Below are 20680 nucleotides of genomic sequence, written 5' to 3'. Positions count from 1 at the left end.
CCCAAATCTATCCTTTCACATACTGAATAGAAACAGGAAAAGAAAGGGAAGGGAAAGACAGATCAGCAGGGCAAAGTAACATTCCAATTTAAGTATGTGAATTAGAAATAAAAGTAGAACTGCTTCTATTACTTATGAATTATGAAGGGAACATGCAAATGGGTTGCATATACAAACTATGTAATTACTAATTAATTAATTCACTTTATGATTCCAACTGAAATAAAAAATGGAATTCTATACAAGGAGGAGTGATATTGCTGTTCTTTGTGCAGGTCCTGTGAAACTATTTTGTCAGTCAGAGAAAAAGTTCAGGACAGTATTTTCAGAGCAAGGCTGACAAATGCATGTGCTTAACTCCTCCAGACATGACACATCCATGCTTTTGAGTAATCTACTTGCCTCTACCAGAAACCCAATATTAATGTGAAATGTTTCAGTCTGCATTGGGCCAAACACAAAACTTCAACCAACGAAACGACAGGTAATTGGAAACCCCACTTTTCTAACCAGTGTTAAGGCAGATTAAGATGAGATTTAATATGTTAAGAGATCAAAGCAGAGTAAAACATCTTAAAACTGGTTTTGAGGTCCAGCTCTTACCATTACGGTGAGTGCTGTGACAGCTGGGGTGCTGAATGTTGGGTCGCTGCGTTTCTCTTGGTAGACCACTCGGTACAGGGAGATGACACCATTGGGGGAGACCGGCTGGGTCCAGTTCAACCGCACCGAGTACGCGCTTGTGGCTTGTGCCCAAGGGGCTCCCAGGCCCCATGGGGAAGCCTCCAGAGTCTGGGTTGAAGCCCACAGGCTGTCCACAGACCCCACGGAATTTTGAGATCTGGCACGATACTCATAGAGAGTAAAAGGCTGGAGAGTATCGGACGCATCAATGAATTCCAAAGCTCCTTCAGTCCAGATGAACAAAAGCAGCTCTTCTTGACTGCCCACAGGACGTCTGGAATTAAATAAAAATCAATGTGTTTAAAATAGAAAACTGCTTCAGCAGTCCCGGAATCCTAAAGTTCCAAGTTCAACTTGTAATTCAGAAATATACAGATTTTATTTCCGTACATTACACATGCACAAGGAACTGACTACCTAACTTTGCATCTTAAAAGAATTTCCCTGAATTTGTGTTGGGTTCTGAGTAGTGAAGAAGAGATTTTTGAGGCAATCAGTTATTCTCCTTTATCTAGACGAATACTATAAAAAATGGCAAACAAGTGTGTTGCCACAGTCCATGGCAGCAGAGCAGCAACACAACAGCATGTTGTCCTTCTAGGATAGAACAGACCACAAATGAGACTTTCAGAACTTAGAACATGAAATTTTAAATCTATCTGTATTTGCTAAGCAATAACTTAAATTGAAATATGGGTGCAAGTTTTCAGCATTTCTGAAAATCAATTTACTGAGCTACTCATCTCAGAATCCCTCATTTATGAAAAACTTGTGACCAGTTCACCGGAGAAAAATGTTATCTAGTGAATAAGGGATAAATATTCCATCATGCCCTCAAAACTAAAGCTGTGCACTTTCAAAATCTGTTTTGCTCACACTAAATATCCCATTGTTTCTTGCAAATTGAATAAGTAATCCCTTGTGCATAAACTTAGCGAAATTTGCAGCTCCACCACCAAACCTCATTAAAATATCACACAGAGTGTTTTCTGTAATAAACAACATATTCTTTCCAACACTTTTTTTGTTTAAAAATGCAAAGCTGAGATACATGAAGAAAAATCACTTTATTGGTTTTTGCACAACGGGTTTTTCTTTTGGTACATATGTACACATATGTATACGTAGCCACACACGTATACATATATATGTGTATATATATAGCATTACTACTGCAGATATGCTTGCCTTGGACCTGGTGTTATTCTGAGTACCAGAGATTACAGATGATCCTCAGCCCCTTTGTAATATGCCCCCTTCTTCTATATAATTTACAGCAGTTTTAATAAGCTGAGTACTCATCTTCAAAACAGAGTTATCAAATCAATTCTTTCACTTGGCATAAAAATGTTTGTGTGAAATTAAGTTGGTTACATTTAAACACTGTGATAAATCTCAGTGATGGTTGGGCTGTACTGCACATGAATTTAAGTATTTCCCCTACTCTTCACAGGAACTCTGGCTTTTACAGCACATAAAAGTGCTTTCACACTCCATGCCAACAACAAAAATACAAATTACATTATCTGCCACTTTTATTGCAAGTAGGCCAAATTTGCAGAAGTAAAATTGGTTTGTCTGGCTACTGGGTGTCATCATCACTACACACACACCAGAAGCTGAAGAACATTTCTTTGGCAAGAGAAAATCTGTGTTCCAAAGAATGCTGTTGGATTTTATCTTGTTAGGTCAAACTAGGAATTAATTTATTAATTAAAAAACATTGATTTTTTTAAAACTGATAATCTTAGCTGCTTGTAATAATATATTCCCAGGTATTAACATGCAAATATGAAGAACATAATGAATGCAAGTGTGTACACAGCTGTTTATTCATCCTCTGTGTATATGCATATATAAGGCAGGAACAAAGACATTATTTTCTCATATGAAACGAAGTAAGTTTTGCTAAATTCTGAGATAAGCAGATTATATGGACACTGTTAAAGTGTGATTTAAAAAAAAAGAAGAGTTTTGAAGTACAATATCTCTGTCATAGTGAAATAAGCAAATTGTAAGATATATTGATACTGAGTTTGGCAGAACTGGGCAAAGACTAGCAGATAGAAGAAGCAGGAAATATTCCCTAGAAATTCTTGGTCTCTGTAAAATTCAGGGTCCAAAATTCCCCATTGTCTCCAAAATTCCAGCAAGAGTTTTTAATACAATTGTCCATGCTCTATTATAATGGCAAGCTGCAGACCTGTCCCTCGGATGCTGTTCACTGACGTAAAGCAAGACATATAATTTTGAAAGGTGAATTGTTACTACGTCTTTCTCCTGCACCTAAAAATATAGTCTTTTCTCTGTGTACCCAAAAACATGTCTAAAAAAATCTCTGTAAATAAGGGAAAAGAGAGTACATTTTAATGCAAGAAAGTCACATTTAATGCATCTTGCTGACCAAACAGTATGGGACTCAAATGAATACATAAATTTATGTTTTATAAATATTCTACACTCTGTGATAAACAGTTTTTTTCACACTGAATGATCAAATATGCCACCAACTGTAAGCTGATTCACAGGCAAAGCTGTACAATGTAGCCTGGTTAAGTATTTAGATCTTATTACTGCTGAATATTTAACGAATGAAACTTAGGGTTAGGTAAATGGTTCCATCTGTAGTGCTAAAAACCAGAATATCTTCATGTATGAATAAACTTTGAACAGAAGTGGTTGAACAATCTGTAATCATTTCAATTGCTTTAAGATTTAAGATTCAGCTGCTCATTTAACTGGAAGTATTTCTTATGTACAATGAGCTGCAAAGGGGAGAATAATATTTGCAAGAGCTGGAAGCTGTCTCTTAATCTGCATAGTCTGATTTGCTGCTTACATTCACTTTGAAGATGTTCAGATAGTTATTTTTATAAGGGCAAATTCTCCCTGCCCCAGTGCCAATCTGAGGCAGATGACACAAGAAGGAGGATATAATCTCCTTTGTGACAGTTAACTCCAGAGCTGTGCTGCAGCAACGCCGACTGCAGTGCTCACCCCTCGGCTTCCCTGTGTACACGGCGGCGGCAAATCCCAGAGGTCTCAAGGGTCAAACCAGAATTATTCCTCACATATTTACCTTTCACCATACAACTAAATTACATGTTCTAGCAGTGCCTGCTGCTTTCCTTAACAGTGAGTTATTTTTAGGAACACTAACAAGTTTTGGGATAAAATTCTAACAATCAGGAAATCACACTGTCAAATGTGGGGGAACAATGCAACATTAGCAATGCTCCCCCTCTGCAGTTTCAGATTTAATTAAACAAAGAAACCTCACCTGCATTTGTATTCAAGCAATCTACAATAATGTAGCTTTCATAATTTGGGGCATTTTTTTTAAACATGAGTTTTGATTAAAAAAAAAATAAAAAGAACAGAAGGAATTTGAAGTTATTGCATGTAATATACTAGTTTAGATTGGGTATTAGATCAATTACAGCTATAAATAAAAGCCTTCAGGAGTTCTTGTATTCAATGACATAACCATCCATAGGGATTCCTATACTAAACCATCCAGTAACATATGTTCCTTGGAAGCTGTCTTGGGTACAACTCACGGTTAAGGGTATACGATTAAGTAATGAATTAATCATAAAGAGTCGGTCTGGACGTCTCTCCACTGCAAGTCATGACAGCCACTGAGACATCTTCTGTCTTAAATTGTATTTTGATTTTTCTGCTACATTTTCACCAACACGACTGCTCAGCTAATGAGAGCTACATTTCAATCTCACAAATATACACTAAATAATATAGTCTTGTTGGGCAGGACATAGACAGATTGACAAAAAATTTCAGACACTCCCTTAAGGAAGTTACCAACCAAAATACTTTTAATTTTACAGGCAGTATATCCGTAAGGGTCACGTCATGTGCCTCCTACACAGTGCACCCTGTTAATCAACAGAGAGCAGTACAATTAGCTCATGTGACCTATAACTTATAAAATGCAGCAACAAATATATATATAATCTCTTTTCATAATATTTTTTTCAGAGTAGCAACTTCTGTGGTTGGCAGAGCAATGTTAGGTCATGATGAATTGGAACAGAACTAGATTAGCTGATTATCTCATGAACCAGATCTTTTCTCATTCACAAGATCTTCTAAGTTGTGGTCCTTGTTAGAAAAGTTTAAAAGCTTCAGATCTGTGTTTAAAGCCACTTTAATAGTAAAAGAAACTATCACCATCTCCTCTACTATAAAATAACATTTTAACTTTTTGGTTTCTAGCAAAATGGCTGCAAACTTGGGAGTAGTTTTATGACGCTAGAGGAAAGCACGAATCCTGCCACTTTAATGCAGAGATCTGCACACACACTAGGTCCCCAAGCATTCCAGGTTTTGAGTTAAATAAATTTGTTTTGGTGATGATGCAGTAAGGAAGAGGCACATACTGAAGAAGAAATTACATTCCATAACCTCCCATAGAAATATTGCAGTCTTGCTGTTATAACAATGTAAGGCCATGTGTGGCAACAAAATGAAAAAGAACTATCTGCTTACATCCCATTTCTGATTTTTTTGCAGCTATCTGAGAAAGATTTGATATTGTTGTTGTCTAAGCATATTTAAACTTCAGCTGAAATAACTGCCAAGTGATTCATGCCTATGTAGGTGAATATACCGATTGTATCTGGAGCCCCAGTGCGCCATTTTCATTTCACTTTAAATAAAAAACAAAATGTATCTATGTCAGTCAGTGCCCTTCTGCTGTACTCAGAGGTATCAAACAGGCTACAATTATGATTGTGAAGTGATTGTGTCACATTGGAGGAAGGTTTATTGCTTTTGAGTCTGCTAGGCAGTAACACATTCTGTTTCATATTACTCTTTATATCATTGTTTGGCTGTGACTAGAATAATCAAATGCTATCAAATGCTGTCAAATTCAATTTACAGTATTTTTCACTGAAGCAGGCTTTCTGCATTATATTTCCTGTTTTCCCTTTCTATGGTTGCCATGGAATAGCTGCGGTAATCATCAGCTTTATTTACAAAACCAACAGAGTGAAGACATGTCTTGGGCTATAACATACACTTTGTTCCTCTTTATACAGGGGAGGGACTTGGGGTTTTGATCAGACAATTAAAAAAAGGCAAACAAAAGGGTATTTCAAGGCAGTAGGAATTTTTAGAGACCACTAACAACTTTGAATGAATTAATATTAATTATCACTGAGGATTCCAAAAGGTAATTGGATTTCCTGTCTTCTCAGTCACATCTCTAATACAATAAAAAGTCCCAAACTCTTTGTGGGATAGGATAAGCCCAGCATGTGCTTGCCACACATACTTAAGAATTGGAAAACCCAGGAATTTTAGAGTTTAAACCCCTCTCAAATACATGGCTTGAGTTTTATATTATCTGACTTCTGAAGCCATTCAAGAAGGTCACTTCAGTGAGCTTTCAACAAAGGCTCAACAGGCACAGCAGATATCGGTGCTCTGCTAGTTTCATACTGCCCTAAACACTCTATCTGTACAGAAAAATCCTCACACAGGATTTGTGAAAAATCCTCACACTTAGGAATCTCCTCATAGCAAGTGAGAATGCATCAGTCAACAACCTACACAGGGCTGATGAATACAAACACCAAGGTACATAAACAGATGCACTGCAATCACTGTCCAGATTACTTACTTAGGAACATAATATATCTTGGAAATTTGATCTGTTTTAGGAACCTAGATACCTTTTTCTGCTTTTAAAAGTCGCAGAATCAGTGAATTGGTGAATTACTCCTCTTTCCATTACTAAATTCTCAACTGTCTATCAGAGAAGATTGAAGGTTGTATGTAGTGGCCTGGGTAAGCACAGTACAAGTGTCTATCCTACAAACTTTTTCTAAGATTTTTTTGTTCCCTTGAATTTTTAAGACATCCTTTCACATGCTTTTTGTCATTTGTAGTTCAGGAAGATGATTCTTGTTTGAGATCCTATTCCCAACATGGCCATCCATAGATCAGCTTCTCACCTTAGCATTTGAAAGGTAATATATATATATTGTTTCAAATATACTTCTACACCTTTTTTCACCTCCCAAAAAATCAAAGAATAAAGAAAGGAACCGTTAAGTAGGACTAAGAATCTGAGGTGATAAGGGCATTTACCTGTAGATAAAGTAGTTAGTAATGATGCCATTTGGTTTCCTGGGTGGTGCCCATTTCACTTCTATGAGTGCAGGTCCAATTGCTTTAACAACAGGTGGGCTCAGTTCTCTGGGAGGTGCTTCAGCAGTTCTTGAATATGTTTGACCACCGACGCCACACCCACCTACAAAAACAGATGTTTGTATAGGGATAAGAGCTTTTTCCTCAACAAAAAATACATTTAAAGCAAATGAACATCAAGTAAAGAAGCTGCTGATGGAAATGGTGTCTCATTTCGCTGTTAAACACTCATTTGAATTACCACAACTCTACTGATTAATTACTCTGGATTTTCAGCAGTGTGAGTGAGGAGAAAATTGGTTCAAAATTGTCATTTTAGAAATACTTATCTCAATAATTTTTTGAAAATTTTCATCAAAGTCAGAATTTCTAATTTTTGGGCTCTTCTCTCCTGTCTTTATGATCACCACTTCCTGTTGGTGAGTAGTTACAGAACTGATTCAGTTCTGTACATCCTCTTTCAAAGATCTTTAAGCTGCTTGTGAAGAGCTTTTAATAAAGTGGTATATACAACCTAAAATACATATTTGAGACCTTGATTTGATATATTCATGATATATGGAGAAGGACACACATGATACATGGAAAAATATTTAATGCTTCATTCAGTGCTAGGCCTTCTTTTTACTAGGAAAACATTTGACTCCAATGTAAAAGAATTTAATCTTTTTTGCAGAGCTGCATCTACCTGGAAAATCCCTTCCAGCCATACAGATTAGTGTTATAAATTGCCTTACCACTCTGGCATGCCTGTATTCTTATCTCATAGAGGGTGTAGGGATCCAGGCCATCGACAAAGGCAAAATGTGCGCGTCCTACCGGCTTCACCAGCAAAGTGGGACTGCTTGCATTTAGTAGGATGTTGTATTCCAAAGGCACATTGACAATGAATATTCCTGTTGTGAAACCGAGAGGAACCAGTGATTATCCTAAACATTAACAACAGTGCAGGGCAACTTCAAAGAGCCAATTCATCGCATGCAATTTCAAACATAAGGCCCCTCTGGAGGTTTTCCCTACTGCTTCTTTTGAAAACTACAATCATTTAAATATAAACTGAAATGGATCCATCTGCAGATTGTAAGTAGAAGACAGACATTATGCTTCTTAGGTAAGAATCAAAATTCAATTCAATCAATGCCTGTTTTGCAATTGCCACTTCTGGGAAGACCGACCTTATGACTTGGAACCAGGCAGCTTCTATTTATTTTGGAGGAGTAACAGCTACTAAGCACTGCTGTTTGAATAGTCATATGATCAAACAAGTGAATTGCAACCATTCAGCAAATTATGCTTTTTTCGTCCAACAGCAGTAGCTGAGTGTAGGGTCTTAGCCTGCTTCACCAGTAGAATACAATACAATAGCTTGAGCCAAGAAACATGTAATTTTAAATGATGTAAAAATAAATTCTTCAGTTTTGTTAAAAAAACCAAACCAAAAACAACAAAACCTCTCAGTTTTTGGTATTTGAATTCAAGAAACATATAATTTTAAATTATGTAAAAAAATTATGCTTTTGTTAAAAAAAACCTCTCATTTTTTAGTACTTGAATTCAAACATTTTCTCCATCTATTCCTATCCCCATGATGTCAGTTCTTAATTTTCCAGTTTTCTTGAGAAGCTGAAAAACTCAGTTCCTTCAGAATAAGAAGCTAAGCCATATACCACCCCTTTAGAACAATAGGCAGATGTTCCTGGATGTTCTCTTTTCTTCTTCCACATGGCATCTCTAAGAGTTTTGGTTGATTGGTTGGTGGTTTTGCTTGATTTTTGGTTCCCTTGGGCATGAATATATTTTTAGGAAATGGGCTGTGTTTTTTTTAATTTTTGTCCACTGTAGACTGGTCTGTGCAGACAGCAGCAGTTTCATATAACCAAGAGAATGACCAAAGAAGAGTTTGTTTTAAGTGTGTTTCCGTCATTCTGCAGTCACATAAGGAACAGCCCTAAGAAAGGACAAAGTACAGACCAGACAAGGTTCATTTCTGAGATGAGTCAAGATATATCTGATCAGTAAAATCACATTCCTCTTTCAACACAACACCTACTTTAGATGTCACAGAGATGTCTTTGTGACTGCAACAAGGACCAGATGCCTGTGAGCAGTTCTGAGACTTGCCCAGACCTTGAGATTCTTTCCTTTTTTAACTTTAGAAAACAACTCAGCTTTTTCTCCTAATTACAATTTTGGTCCTTTTCTGATAAAGCATCTACATTGATACTACTACCCTGAAGCTACAAAGAGCATTTTGTTTCCACTGTTGTTCATCTGTTAGATGGGTTTTTTTAGCTAAGTATGTATGTGAATATATATAACTAAAAACCAGAAGTTTGCAAGAAATCAGAGATTTACCATAGTTCTGGTACTATGAACAACTGATGCACTTTGAAAGATCAGAAAAATCTTTGAAACACCATGTTTTTACAATTCTTGTAAGAAAAAAAGAATATAAAAATCCCAAAGAAATAACATTCAGCTGCCTGACTAGATGCTAGACAAAGAAAATGCCATTACACTAAAAAGCTGAAAAATAGCCCTGAAGTAGAGCCATGACTTCAGTCTTATTCAACTGCACAGCTTTCAGGAAGAACAAAGATGTTGTTAGGAGCTGTTGGAAGAGGTGAAAGGAGAAGGAGACAAAAAATGCAGAGATTCCTATGTAAAATTTTCCTTCCTCAGTGTAAAAGTTACAAGAAAAATACCAAGATCTAATCATTAAAAATGGAATAACAGAAATACAACTTTCTAAATCAAGGACGATGTTACAGAGTCAACCTCTGAGAGGTGATCTTGAGGTAGACTGGTTTTGCCTCAAAGAATATTATTTTTTGCCTGATGTATGGAAGACTAAATGCTCCAGAAGAGTGCACTTGAATTTGCAGTGGAAAATTTTTCCAGTAATTAAAAATATATTGTTAAAGACAAATAATAATTATTATTACTATTATTATTAGTAGTAGTATTTCCACCATATAATTGGAGGGTCTGTAAATCATACAACAGAATATCTGAAAGAGTTTGAAATGGTACAGAGCACACCAATAGAAATCTTTATTTAGTCTCCTAGTTAAGGTCCCCTTCTTCTTCAGTCCTGAAAACTGACCAGACATTTCAGCTAGAAAAACCTATTCCTTTATGAGAATGATATAATTCAGTTTTTTGCATCTCATCAGTGCATTTATTCTAGGCAAAAATCACCAGAAACCTTTGAAACTGAAACTATTCAGAATGCTTGATTTCCCAAGGAAGATTAAATATAAACAAGGACAGCTGAATCCAGCCATCAGTATGCAGCAAAGGACACTTCTTTCAAAATAAATGACCTATCCAACAACATTTGACAGTGTTCAGTCCATATCAGAAATTATTTAAAAAAACACTACCTAACACCTGAAACACAAAATCTTAAAATCGTGATAATGTTGCACTATATTAGGAACGATACCAATAATAAATATGCTCAGGAGAAAAAATATTCTTAAGAAGTGAAAATGAAATTGCAAATAAAATCACATAAACATTCTAAAAAATTCCAACGTCCACTGCAATTCTTCTTTGTTTTGATCAAATTCATTAACTTCAAAGATCAAAGGATCACTTCCTAATCTGAAAAACTGTAATATATATACTCTTACAACACAGAAACTTGAAAAAAAACCCCTTTTGTTCAGAACTGCCCTCAGCATCTGCAACCAGTCTGAAACCACTACCTGGTGTGCTCTGATGACTGAAGGAAATGAAATGGGCATATTTGTTAAAGTCATCTGGGAAACTACACGACTTGGTTAGTTCCAGAGTTCATAAATTTATGTCAGAATAAAAGGAACCGTAAAAGCACAAGTGAACCAATTTACCCTAAATGCAAATGGCAGTTTTGTTATTTGGTGTCAAAGTTACCATGAGCACAATGACAACCTGCCATAACACATTTTCATGTTCACTAAAGAACAAGGATTTAGTTGGTTAATATTCCCAGCAATACTCTTTTTCATAATTTACAACAACTAGATGCTGATAGGTTATTTAACATTTATGAAGTTAAGATGTAATCAGAAAAACCCTGATTATCTTTACAAATAAAAAAGTTAAATTATTCCACTTTTTTTTTTTCTCTGTGACTTCATTTCACAGCAGGTGCATATTTTGCAATGGGACAAATCAATCAAATGAAATCCTTATTTTTTTCTGGGCATATTTGGATAACATTTAATGGAAATTCTCTGCAAAACTCTGAAAATTAGGTTTGATGGCTCTGTGTACTTCAAAACTAGGCTAGGTCAAAAATAGAATTTGCAGCACAAGATGCTTAAAATTGGGGGTAAAAAGGCACAGACATACAGACTGATCACTCAGAATCTGTTTGAAGTTAATTGCTGAAAAATTGTTTACTATGACATGAAATCCAATCACAATTAACAAAATAGCTAAACTTTTTCACTTACAGGAAACAAATACTGAAACAGGAACATCACCTCTTTTAAAGTTATATTTTAATATTTAAATTCACAAAACAAAACAATCTATTTGGCTTCCTCAGATTAACTATTTACATTATGCTTCAAATATCCAGATGTCTCAATCTGGTTTCATCAAGCATTCCCACCAAGACTCTGAAAACAGTAACAGCTGGAGATGCTGACTGTTTGCAAGATGCAGAACTTTGGATATTGAACTTGAAAAGCTTGTCTTACACAGAGATGGAGCAAACAATAATTTACTCAAAAAAACAAAAATGAAAGAATGTGACATTGGCTTATCAAAAATTCCGTTTGCTAATCCACAAGAAACCAGGTTGGTTGGGGAAGCTGTGACAAATACATGGTATTCAAATACCATGTTTGATCCCAGGAAGAATAAAGTAAGAATCCAGATTTCACACAATTCTAACTGATAGAACTGTCATTCTAACTGATAAGCAAACCTAGAGGTAGACAGAGTGTTATAACATGATGAAGAAGAAAATATTTTAACCCAGATGATCTTTAACACATGAAGCAGGTATCCTAGGAGCAGAGGACAGGATCCTATTTTGAGCACGTTCAGCTTTCAAGTCACCACCAGCAGCAACTGAAGACATGCAGAAGGATCAGGCCCCCAGTGAGGACCAGTGGGGCTGTCAATGAGCTGGAATGCAGGATGGCTACCTGCCTACCTATCAATAAATTTATGGATATACCTTGGGGAAATCATACAGTGGAGTTTTTTCCATTTGGCTCTTCTGCCTCTATCCATGGCACTAATAGTTGTTCCATAATAATTGTAACATATCCCTCCTTAGCATATCAGTGAAATGTACCATACCTCTGAGGTCTTTGCACTGAGGCAATGCCACACAAGATAATGGAATACCTATTTCAGAAAATAAAGCCCTATTTTCCAGAGTGAGTGAGGTATATCAAGTATTTTTTCTGAATCCATCACTTTAACAACTATTGGGCCACCTTGCTCTTTAGCTAAGTCAGGAGTTTTGAAATGCTACATATCTATAAAGTCACAAGACTTAGATATATTACAGGTGCTGAAATGTTATAACTAAACCATCCAAAAGGAAGGTCTGTGTAATATGATGTGTCCGTAATTAATCCTGAGGGTGATTATTTGATCCAAATTTATTACAGCAGATAAGACAGAATGCCAAAGCAGCCCTAATATCCACAGACAGGAAGACACTACGAACAAGTACCTCCTCATCAAAACTTTGTTAATTAAAAGCACCTTTTTTACCTTGAGTCTACACCAGTGAAAGGAAGAGTTTTGTCTAAGGGTGACTGCCAAGCCTGACAATCCTTATAAATAAAGATGCATTCTAAGTTTGTAAGGAAAACCTATATTGCCTCAATGCAGCTTATTGTGAGACAAGGATTTATGCACAGAAAGACAATTGGTCAGAAAAAGAAAAACTAGTTACTCTACATACATGGACACAAATAAGGACAAGAAGCAGTAGACTTTATGCTAATCCTACCAAGCTGGGGATGTATGTGACCCCAAACACCTGTATGATAGGACATGTTAATGGGATCTATGCTATTCCAGAAGATCAGAACTTCCAGAATAGACCTCCCCCTGCATCCTCTGCAGTCTCACTCTGAAGGAAAAATAACTCTAGAAGCACAAAGGACCTCAGACTGAGCCCAAAGCAGGATTATGAAGGGTCAGTAATTAATTTCCTAGCTTCTGCATAGAACTATGCTTCTGCCCACAGGTTTTAGCAGCATTAATAGCATTGTAGCTTCAACAACAATTCAGCAACATTCAGTAACATTTCTCTGCTGTTAGTACTCCCCATTCTTATAAGATCAGCTGGTGATCCTGAAGTGCTATAATAAAAGGAACAGCAAGATTTGCTTTCCTGTCTTTTTCTTAACTAGGAAGAAAATGAACTCTGTTCTAGCTGAAACCAGGACAATACCCAACAGAACACAGTATGAAAATCCCTTCTTCATATTAAAAAACCTAAATAATTAGCCCCAGAACTGAAAGGTTAAAAAATTATGAAATATCCACAGAAGTGAGATAAGTGTTCAAGGTGTGTCCCAGTATCTGGAAAGAAGGACACGTTCCTTTTCCATCTAAGGAGAATGATTTCTACAGATGTGTGAATACATGAACCCTGCATTTTCTGCAGATCCATAATGTCCAGCCTCCTCCTCCTCCTTCTGATTGTGTGGTTTTAGGAACAGACAGACCTTTGTATGTATCATCTTAATTGCAACATAATGAAATGTACTACACAGAGCCTGGTTCTCCTCGCACGCTTGTAACCTACTGTGAGTAACAGGAATTTAAGCAGCTGGAAAACGTCTAGAACAAAGATGAGCTTTTCTGGGAAACACCCCACATTTCACAGCCTATGCTATTCCAATACATTCTTATGTTTTAAATCTATTTATAATGTTGCTGAATATTTTGTACTTTAAATTATATTTATTATCAAAACTATAATACAGCATGAGTCACTTTCCAATAAAACCAACTGTAGATTACATGCCATTTGAATTCACCTGCCTTCTGCAGGGTTCTAAATCCTTTCAGGCAGTAGGGGGAAAAGTTTAATTTAAGATTTTAATCTTTTTCATATATTATAGCATTTCTATAATGGATTTTGTGCTCCTGAAAACTAAAAGACTGACAGCTCAGGGTATTATAGATTTATTAATCATTGCTTAAATGGGTAGAGTGAGCACTGCTAAGCACTGCCACAATACTTGCAATCCCATTCTTGAAGGCAAAATACTTTTTCTAGGTGACTTTATTTTTAATGCCAACTGACCCTTGCTAAGCAAGGATAAAACATCTTAAATAATTAGGAAAAAGAGATATTAAAAACTTCCGTGAATTCATTGATAAAACACACATGGCTATGATTGCAATATGCAAACATCTGAAGTTTCTAAAAAAATTGACAAAATTTTAAGTGAAAAAACCCCAGTATCTGCAATCTAGAAAACACCTTTTTGGAAATGAACTACACTAGACAAAAGAGTGTTCATTACAAGGCTCTGATTGTCCCACAATAAATATAGCATATAATTTTTATAACATCAGTAAAGTGCTCCAATTACTTAAGCTATGACCTATATTGATGAAACATCATATAGCTTCTCTTACTAAAAGATTCTATGATTCAATTATTCCTTGTTAGCCCAGCTTTATAGCACGTGAAGGCCACCTGATCATGTTCAGAAGAGTAACTACAGGAAAAGTACTTCTGGGCCTTTGCTGATCCACCATATTGCAAGGTAACAAATCCACAATACATTAAGGTGCTTGAGCAAGTAAAATTTACTCAATCAGGTCAAAGCTAGCACAGGATCTCTGTCACACAACCTAAAAGGTTGTCAGGTTTCCCTGATGATAATTCAGGTTATCATGAAAAGAAAAGAAAACTCTTTTTTTAAATTTTTTTCATTAATATTTGCACTCAGTAATAGTTCATAATATCAAAACATGCAGGGTTTTGCTCAGCTAAACATCACAATACCGATGTCAAGTATCTAGATCAATATTATTAAAATAAAATGTCTCTAGGACACAACAGCTTTAGATAGTGGGTATTTAAATCATTAAAACTAAATAGGAAGAATAAAAATATCAGAAGGATTCAGCTGCCTACCTGGATATACTAATTTTTCAATCTTTTCATTTTGCTAGAAAGTACTACATAGAAATACATTTTTACCTGGCACGTCCCAAGCTAGAAATATAGAATATGCATCAATTACTGTGACATTATATGGGACATGAATTTTCTCTGGCGTTCCTGCTGGTGTTTGTATAACATATTTATCACTAGTGTTGCTGCCACCCCAAGTGCTGGCTTCCAGCTGGTAAACATATCTGCACAAACACAAAAAGATCAGTGGACACTGCAGTTAGAAGCTTTAGGCATATCAGTAACAGAACACTTCCATGTTCACCAATTTAAAGTGAATACAATAAGTAATATATAACACATTTATAATACATAATATTTCTATATAATACAAATACTGCACTAGTGATTTTCACATTTAAGTTTTCTTAATGTGAGAAAAGTAACTTAGAATAATAACCATAGAACCTGAGATACCAAAACTCAAATACTAATACTAAATACTAAGACTAAAATTCAAATTAGCTTACATAAGTAAGAGAAGTATTGATTCAAAAAGTGTCAAAACTAATTTCAGACTTACTTCTATAAAAATATCAGCAGTCACTTTTGAGCCTGTATGTTCAGTATGCACTGGAACCTTATATACCATGTGCAGTGCTGTTTGTCATATAAAACCTGGCATTTTTCAGAGTATATTCCATGATGAAAAATACCTATCATTGAGCTACCAACAAACCATCCAAGAAAAAAAATAAATAAAAAAGCTTTGCTTCTTTGACCTATTCTCAAAAACAAAACAAAAATTAAGAGTCCTTTGATTAATGTTTTTCTAAGATTTGAAAGACTTCCAAAAGTGCTCGACCAATTTTCAGTAATGAAGTAATATTTTAAGAGAGTTTTCTTTTGTTCACAGTAAATTATATTTTGTACATTTCACTAACACAAATACCTATGTTTTTCAAGGTCTTTCACCTGTTAGCAGAGCTCTTTAACATGCCTTACCTACTGTTAGGCTGCAGGTTAACATCTGTGAAATTCAGGTCTGTACTGCCACCCAGGAAAATCTGCTCTCCATCACGGAATAATCGATAATGAGTAATGAGTCCATTGGGTTCCTCTGGTTCACTCCAATACATTTCCACTTCTGTTGAGCTGACTACAATATGATGAGGTTTTGGCCATACCCCTATTAAAATCAAAAGGACACTACTTTAATTTTATGACAGAAACTCAAAAGTGTTTTTTTTATTTTACCATACTTGTGCTGCTGTTTTCAGCAATGTAATGAAAGAATAAAACATTGCCAGGGAGAATGACAGAATTTAACACACTTTCTGCATTTATTGTATAACAAATGCAACCAAGTAGACAAGGTAAAGATTAATGGAGAAGGAGGCCAAAGGCTGCTGCCTTTATATGTTCAGTAGTCTCTGCATATTCATTTGTGCTTTAAAAAAAATTCATCTTCCAATTCTAACTTTGTTAATGAAGCTAATGAACTTAGAGATGAATTTGGGGAAACTTTCACAAAAAGAAAGTAGAAATGCAGTGCCAGGTAGTGAAGAGAATGTAGCAAGATAGAAAAACTCTAAGAGAGACAGATTCTCTTGTGTAAATTTCTACAAGATAGCTTGATGGATGACAGTGGAGTTGTGCACCTTGTTCATCCGTCAGAAAATACAAGCCCGCATGACCATCTCTTTGCAGTTCTGTAAGAATGACTTTCTCCCTTACCATGAGGAGCAGCTTGTAAAGTTTGACCTGAAAATGGTTGGCTGGAAGCACACCCAGCAGATGTGCATGCAATAAGCACAAAGCTGTAATTAGTGTATGGCTGCAGACCTAAAAAGAGGAAACACAGTTTAGGCTGAGATGTTGACATCAATCATTCCAAGAATTATATCTCTGCATAGAAAGTCACCGGACTTAACTTTAACTTACAGCATTTTTGGCAAACATAAAGTATGAGCTATTCTTATATTACACGTGAACAATACTGAAATGGTGAATTCTCACTGATTTAGACATATATCCTCTACTGAGTTAAAAGAACAAACAAAACAATTCAGACTGAATATCTGTCTATGCTGCAATGGATCTATGGATATTCCTCATATACCTGAATCAGCTTCAAATAAAAAAACTTAGATGACACTGGCAATGCAGAAAAACACCTGAAAGTGCAATTGCTTAGAGTTTTGGACTTGAAAACCTGAACAGCCTTTAATGTTTTGAAAATGTATTACTAATACATTTGCAATAATAAGATAATAAAATACTCACTTGTAGATGAAACCTTCTACTACATTGCAAATAAGTCCAAAGATACTTCTGTGACCTTCCCAATTTCTATTTTTTTATTTTCCCTCTATTTGATACAAGACTTTACAATAAATGCTACAAAGCAGTTAGAAGCTGAACTGACAACCAAGCCCTCATTACAAAATATTAATTTTAGTTACTTGTATTTTTTTTAAATATTTTTTTGAGCTCAAACCTTCTATGCTGTACATCCTTGAATTAGATGAGAAGAAAATAAATTGCTTTGCCTTTTTCTTGGAAATTTTCAAACATCCTTGTGCTGTGTGTCAATGACTTCAGATTTCACATCAAATTGCCTGTGGCTTAAGAATTTGACTTTAGGGATCCTCATAAAATTGCACTCATAATCTGACTAAGATACTGAGCTTTTAGAATAGCCAATTTTTTGCACCCATTAAAGGCTTCTTGTAGTTAAATTGTTAAAGATGCAGACCACGACTACTGTGAGATCACCTTAGAGCTCAGCTTGAACTGATGATCAGCCTTCCTCACACAGCACCCTCCAGCCCACAACAGAGCACCTTTGCTAAACTATTATTTCAGATATTTCTCAAAATCGATCTTTAAGGTATCACCAGGCACAAACACTGAAAACCCCTTTCTCATATTTTTAAGGACCCCCTTTTTAACACCTCAGAATACATTAAATAAAGGTTCCTGTTCCTGAATGTAAAGGATACAAAAAGTACAAATTATACACAACATCTCTTTGAAAATATTAGAATTGCAAAACTAAACACTCAAAAACTAGGAAATTCCAGTGACAAGATATTGTACAATAGAAACTGATCCTCTTTTGTTCACAGGCTTTGTGGCACAGTCCTTTCTAAAACTGCCTCCAACATGTGGTCTCCAGAGCCTGATTAATTGTAATTTGAGATTTTTTCCTGTAGTGTCCACCCCTAGAGCATACAGATGCTTTACTAACACCAACTTGCTGAGCATTCCAAATGTCTTAAAACCAAAACAAAAAATCCTCCCTAACCAACTCCATAAAAATAGAACAACTTCAGAATCAGGATACCGACTCAAAGAGACTGAGAGAACCAAAAATCTCCTTGGAGCTGCCAGGATTTGGGATTCCTGGGACCTGGCTGTCAGATACCTGGTGTTATGCAAAACTTTATATATGCAAGCACAACTGGTGCCTTCAGCTGTAGCTCTGAGAGCTCAGGAAATTCAATCGGCAAGACAATGAAAATGAAGAAGAGGTAGTTGTGACAAGCTGTGAAAGACTGAAAAGTGCCTTCCTCTGCACCACAGCTTGAACAAAAATGAAAGCCCTGGATGTCAGGGCTCCACCTTCCCATGTTCCTGTTTCCTTGAAAGGGAATGTAACTCTGGGCAGGAGCAGAATTAGGCCCGTCTACACTGAGACTCCCAGAAGGAATTAATCCACTAAACACAGCCAAAGCTGAGGCAGCAGTTCTCCACACAGGAGCTTCATTTTATTCCTCCCTGGAAGAGGCATAGATTGTGGACTGAATGAGGCAGTAACCCTATGAACAAATGACTGTACTGCTGTGTAATGTAGATTGTTTGTGTGGAAGAGGCTGAATTAGGATTATACAGGTCAATTCATAGGTATTTTACAGGTCAATTTTTAAGCATGTAGCTTTGTGGTCTTAACAGCATACTTTTGATATAGCTCCTGTACCTAAATGGAATTATTTACAGAACAATGCCATTTTGTGGCAACAAAAAAAGCCTCTTCAAGACCTTTGTTTATAAGCAAATCCTTGCTTACATCCAGTACCAAGATATTTTTATTAAAATATATTACAAACAGAGTGAAAGAAGAAGCAGTAACTACATAGGAAGGTAAAATACTGAAAGGAAGACATGCAGGCTGCTTAACAAATTGAACAAGATGTGAAAGAGAGAAAATAAAGAGATGACTCAGAGGAACAGCCCTTGCTGTAACCAAATCATGAACTGGAAGAGAAGAAAAATCATCTGAGCAGTGTGTATAAAAGTAAGGAGGGAGAAAATGACAGTTGCAGACTGGAGAGAGGCAGAGGCATGGAGGAAAGCCAAGTATTTAACATTTCAGGATAGAAAAGATTACTGTGGCAACAAATTACTTGAATTCCCCTAAAGGGAGTCATGTTCACTTTTAAAGGAAACATGCATAATAAAGCAATACTCATTTACAACTACACTTAAAAAAAAAAAAGAGCATTAAAAAAAAGCACATGGTTTCACTAAATTTATTAGTGAAATTCTGATGCCTTTAATTCTAGCCATATATGGAGCAATCACAGCTGATTTTTATCTAGATTATTAAAGCTTTGCATTAGATGCCTTGTCTTATGCATGCTTTGGAAAGCTCTGTGCAAATCTATATATGTGATTGATAATAAAAATAACAAGTAAAATAATATTGAAATATAAGCAATATTTTGCTTTTCTAATGTCTCTACCTGATTGTTCACCAGAGGATATTTCTCCCCTCCTCTTCTTTTTTGGGTTATTATTGTGGGAATTTTAATTTATTTTATTTATTGGTCAACTTAATCAGTCTATTATATTGTTACTGAATTTGTCATTTGCCAAAAGGCTATGGAACACTGGGGGTTTTTTTTAAGAATGTATTGTTCTATTAGCTAAATCAATTTCTTCTGATACTGTTTGTCTCCATTTGTGGGTATGGCTCCAGCAAGGACAGTAATTAGCTCCCAGGATAACGCTCCTGGGCCCCGCCATGGGAATTTTACTCAGGAGCATGCCAGATTGCTGACCACAGCCTCCCACAACCCCTTCACCCCCAAGAGTTTCCTTCAGATAAATATTATTAATGATTCTGCGCTGCATATGGAGATAGACCTGACCAGTGACAACACTTTCATATCTCTTCAGATTTCATCGCCCTGAAATGGAGAATATGTTCAGATGAAAAAATTTAAAACTATTCAGTCACAAAGTATACATACTATTGTTTCTTGTACTAAAACAAATATTCATTATCTTCCTTGGCTTTCACCTAAAAATGATTGATCCTACAAGTTGTTGATAGAGCCTCTTACTTGGGATATTAACTTTGGTGTATTAAAAGGGGAGAGTTGAGAAGGACCTTTTCCATAAACCCACCTGCTGCTGCTGAAGAGGGCACTCTTGGCTTTCTTTTACAATTCCCCTAATTATTTTTCTCAGTCTTACCCTCTGCCTGGCCCCAGTGCAAAGCATTAGCAGGCCCATTTGTAAAGTAGTAGTAACACAAAGTGAAACAATGCCATAACTGTCATCCAAATTGTTCTGTACAGGGTACTGGAAGTGTTCAGTAATAAATGATATAAAAAGGTCTTTTATTGACAAGCTGCCATGTGCTGTTTGCATTAGAGAATATGAGAAGATGATGGCTGCTGCCCCTAGGTCCCAGTGGCATTCAACTCAGTG

At 36.0% G+C, this 20680-nt stretch overlaps 1 protein-coding gene across 4 annotated transcripts in view; it reads right to left on the bottom strand.

The window, feature by feature from the left end:
• Positions 1-20680, bottom strand: part of USH2A (usherin) — a 391511-nt gene that overhangs the window by 55591 nt on the left and 315240 nt on the right. For all 4 annotated transcript variants that reach the window (XM_064414216.1, XM_064414218.1, XM_064414217.1 and 1 more), the window contains 6 exons: positions 16697-16804; positions 15965-16148; positions 15047-15204; positions 7599-7757; positions 6802-6964; positions 604-958 (listed from right to left, as the gene is read on the bottom strand). In XM_064414216.1, the coding sequence (XP_064270286.1) occupies positions 604-958; positions 6802-6964; positions 7599-7757; positions 15047-15204; positions 15965-16148; positions 16697-16804 (1127 nt within the window). The remainder of the gene's footprint in view (positions 1-603; positions 959-6801; positions 6965-7598; positions 7758-15046; positions 15205-15964; positions 16149-16696; positions 16805-20680) is intronic.

Source organism: Passer domesticus, chromosome 3 (genome assembly GCF_036417665.1).
Source record: "Passer domesticus isolate bPasDom1 chromosome 3, bPasDom1.hap1, whole genome shotgun sequence".
Taxonomy (NCBI): Eukaryota; Metazoa; Chordata; class Aves; order Passeriformes; family Passeridae; genus Passer; species Passer domesticus.
This window is presented reverse-complemented; position numbering and strand designations above follow the sequence as displayed.